At 36.4% G+C, this 4,164-nt stretch overlaps 1 protein-coding gene across 1 annotated transcript in view; it reads left to right on the forward strand.

The window, feature by feature from the left end:
• Positions 1-3,503, forward strand: part of Tat (Tyrosine aminotransferase) — a 12,151-nt gene extending 8,648 nt beyond the window's left edge. The window contains exons 5-10 of the mRNA XM_018031070.2: positions 141-223; positions 805-874; positions 1,309-1,437; positions 1,506-1,589; positions 2,801-2,899; positions 2,977-3,503. Of these exons, the coding sequence (XP_017886559.1) occupies positions 141-223; positions 805-874; positions 1,309-1,437; positions 1,506-1,589; positions 2,801-2,899; positions 2,977-3,138 (627 nt within the window). The 3' untranslated portion in view covers positions 3,139-3,503. The remainder of the gene's footprint in view (positions 1-140; positions 224-804; positions 875-1,308; positions 1,438-1,505; positions 1,590-2,800; positions 2,900-2,976) is intronic.
• The last annotated feature ends 661 nt before the right edge of the window (positions 3,504-4,164 follow it).

Consider the following 4,164-nt stretch of genomic DNA (forward strand, 5'->3'; position numbering starts at 1 on the left):
GAATAATTAAGAGTATTTCAACCTTTGATACTAAAGGAAAATACAAAATTTCCTCATTTTCTGGTATTCCCTCCGTATCGGTTTTAAGTTTCTTTTTAGTGATTTTCTAAATGATAAAATCTTTGCTGATTCTTCGTCAGGTGTTCCCAGGGCAGACGTTTCATTCGTTGGCGTCCCTGTCGAGGGACGTACCCGTTTTATCGTGCAGCGGCCTGACCAAAAGGTACGTGCGTACGCAAAGAAAGAGACTTTGAAAGCCTCGCGCGTGGGCGGATATTTTCATTCACTGAAACGCGGGGCTTTTACAACGGGGCCGCTTTACTGCCTCGGTTTACGGCTACATTCTGTATACATAATTACACAACCGTAGCGAAATCAATATTATACTTCCGCGGAGAATTTTTGCAACGTTTACGCGCAACGCACAGTCGTCGTTCTGTTTTTACTGGCGAAATTCATTTCTACCATCGCAGAACCAGCCAAGTTTTTATGTACCACTGATAAATCGTGAAATTGTTCCTCGTCCAACTTCAGCTTTTATACCTTGATTGTTGCTACCACCGTAATTTCTCTGGTTTACTCTTGCTGATGAATTTTATCGCGATTTTTTAACGCGACTCTTCAAAGGTAATTTTATTAGTTTAAATTCGCGCGATGGATATAAAAAAAGAAATACAATCGGGTTTATCTGTTCCCACAATCGAGATAAAAAGTCGGTATCAGTTTTAAAAGACGTTAACCGTGAGTAAAGACAACAATGGGAGAATGATTTTAGCTGAATGGAAATTTCGACGGGTGTTTCAGATTTTTAGTGCCCGGCTGGCGCATGGGCTGGATAATCATTCACGATCGTCGGAATGTGTTGGAGAAAGAGGTGGGTAATTGCATCGGGGATGGATATATGTATGTATACTATATCCGTGTATACTATACAACGGAGCAGCTTGAAAATAATTGCTTCTCCGTTCGTATTGTTTCCGTAACAAGAACGATCATGCCCGCTTCCGCGTCGTGCCTCCCCGCGATTGGATTAAATTTCGTTGATTAAACTTTATCTCGTCGTTAAAGTTCGCCTCTTGGCACGCTTCGCTGTGTTCTCAATTCGGTTCGATAAAAAGAAAAAGAAAATGGAAAAAAGAACGAAAAATAAGTCAAGTGATCGTGAAACGAGAGATTCATTCGTAAATTCACCTGCAAGTCTTCAGACTTCAATTAATAATCTTTAATTGATATGTAAATTAATTTTATAAAATACAATAATTGTTATACTGATTGTTTCCCATTTCGGCAACATTTTGTGTTATGTAGATAAGAAAAGCGCTTCAATGTTTAAGTCAAAGGATTATTGGCAGCAACACACTGATTCAAGGTGCTTTGCCTGCAATTCTGAAGAACACCCCACAAGCATTCTTCGATGACGTTATGACCACGTTGCACGTAAGCACGAATTCAACGATTTATTTTTTGACAGTACGGCAACTGTACATTTCGATATACGTTTCTAGAATCATTCGCTATTGGCGTTCGATTGCATAATGAAGATTCCTGGATTAAAACCCATAATGCCCGACGGTGCAATGTACATGATGGTAATTATTAATTTACACAACAATTAGCAAACTGCATAATCAATTAACAATATATCTTATCTAATAAACGCCTGGCTTTGCACGTGTATCAAAATTATTATTGAAATTAATTGTTCAAGTTTGATGTCAAAATGAAATCAAACGAAATGGAGCAAATTTTGTTATACATAGAATAATACATCAGCCTGGTAATCTTCTACATTGTCAAATCTATTCAATGCCAATCATCAGTTTGGTAATTTTCTACGTTGCAAAATCTATTCAATTCTGCGTTAAATATGTATATTTTGCGTAACGAGCTGCGAAACAGAGAATTAAGCTCGTACGAACCGTAAGAACTGTGATAAAAAGGTTCTACATTTGAAGCTCAATATTTGAAGTGATAAACTTTTAGAAAAAATGATATTTAGAGGAAAGTTCATAAAAAAGGAAGGTTCATAAAAAAGTCCGACGTTTTTAAGTCACAGACAATTTATAACGTATCTAGTAGATATTTCAATTTCTGTTCACGTCGCAATTTTTACTCACTGACTTTTTTTCTGTAATTTTATATGTGATATTACGTGAGTGAGTAGAAATTATGACGTGAATACAAATTGGGACGTGTCCTATAATTTATAATATTTTAATACATGGTTTTGACACTTTCTGACAGGATTGTGTCTGATTTGCAATTGTCTACATTGTCAAATCCTATAATTTTTTATCTTTGCTTACTTTTTATTGTGTATTTTAACTCATTTGCACCATTCGGAAAAGTGGAAAATTGATCCATGTCACCAAAAGCGCTCATATCTGCACTTCGGTGATAATGGGCAGGAAAATTCCGCGCATATATGTATGAAGTTATAATGAAAATGGGTTAAATAATAATCTCAAAGTTGGTATTATTTCAAGTTTAAAACATTCAACAATAACACAAAGTTCTCTTATTATTGTATGTATATTTTATCATAAATGAAATTAGAATTTCGCCATTCAACATAACAATTCAAGGTGTAATAACTCTTTTAACAGTCTCGAAAAATTTTTAAAATATCGCATAGCGTTTTATTAATTTAATACCTAATAATTGTTAAAATTCGAATGCTTTGTCATTGTTTTTATTTAACGGTTCATAGAAATTTAAGCGAAATGATATTCTGGTCTGGTGAACTTTCAGAGCGGTCCACCGCCATTAACCGGCTATAAATTATCCTATCGGTTTCCAGGTCTACTTAGATTTAGCTTGTTTTCCGGAATTTAATTCCGACCTGGAATTCGTGCAACGGTTGTTAATGGAGGAATCCGTATTTTGCCTCCCGGGCCAGGTAAGCCGCATTAATCGAGTATTTACTCCACCTACGATACTCTCGTCGATATCACGCTCCATCAACTCTGTCTCCAGTGTTTCGATTATCCATCGTACATGAGATTGGTCATCACGGTGCCTGTGGACATGATAAAAGAGGCCTGTCAGAGGATTGAAGAATTTTGCGAAAGGCATCATTACAAGACAGCCGAGCATATGCGAAGGGATAGTTTAATTGCTCCTGAAATTCCATATTAAAGGACTAAGAACATTTGGTTCTTAAATGCTCTATAGTAAATGTCCCGATACCTGTGCGCGTGATAATTTCTACTCAGGTGGCTTAAGATTGCATATGGAATCCTAGAAGAAAAGCCAATGAGTAGAAATTGTGAACAGAATTTGAACTATACTATTTACTCTATCAAAGGACTGTGAGAGAACCTAAGAAATTGTATAAGTATTATTAATAACGTCGTTAAAGATATGTGGCAATTCTTTATAGAAAAATAGTTACATTTATTGATTGTTTTGTTGTCATCTGACAGAAGATATGTATGCATTTCTTATAATTGTATGTACATACATATGTTAAAAGCAATGTACACAATTTGATTGAAAATTAGGATAATTCTATTTATTCGACACACTTGCGGTATCTCCCTTTGCGGAATTAGTGACAATAACTGCGTCCTCGCACGCATGCCAATAACTCATTAAATTGCTCGTTACAATTAATAATTCCTGACCGTGGAATCTTGTGTAACCTCTGAACACGCATTTATCTATACAACCTGGTCATCTAATTAATTTCCATTTCTCGCATAAAGTTTCTTCTGTTAATAACGTCGCGTTGCGTCGTCGCTAAATACGCGGATTCCAGTTAATTCCGCGACGAAATGTTTCCCCTGGAAATTCGAGTTCGTCGCAACCGCCTTGCAACAATGGAACAGTCTCATCTCATCCTATAATACGCGCACTGATTCGGGCAGCTACATTGTTTAATCGGATTGCATTACGCTCGCCTATGCAAAATTTGCAGAAATTTTATTATAATCATCCCCAGCTCGACGCCAATTCAAAATTAAAACGCGATGAGACGAAGTACACATTTATATACAGGGTGTCCCAGAAAAAATGACAGAGCCGAAAAGAGGTGACTCTGGAGATGTTTCTGAACAACAGTTTCCTTTGGCTGATCTATTCGTGCTCTCATTGATCAGTATTCTTCGTTAATAATTCAAAAACCATGCCTCACTTTACATTTTGCCAAAGGAAATTGTTGTT

The sequence above is a fragment of the Ceratina calcarata genome, unplaced genomic scaffold (assembly GCF_001652005.2).
Source record: "Ceratina calcarata isolate Rehan_Ccalc_2016 unplaced genomic scaffold, ASM165200v1 scaffold546.2, whole genome shotgun sequence".
NCBI lineage: Eukaryota > Metazoa > Arthropoda > Insecta > Hymenoptera > Apidae > Ceratina > Ceratina calcarata.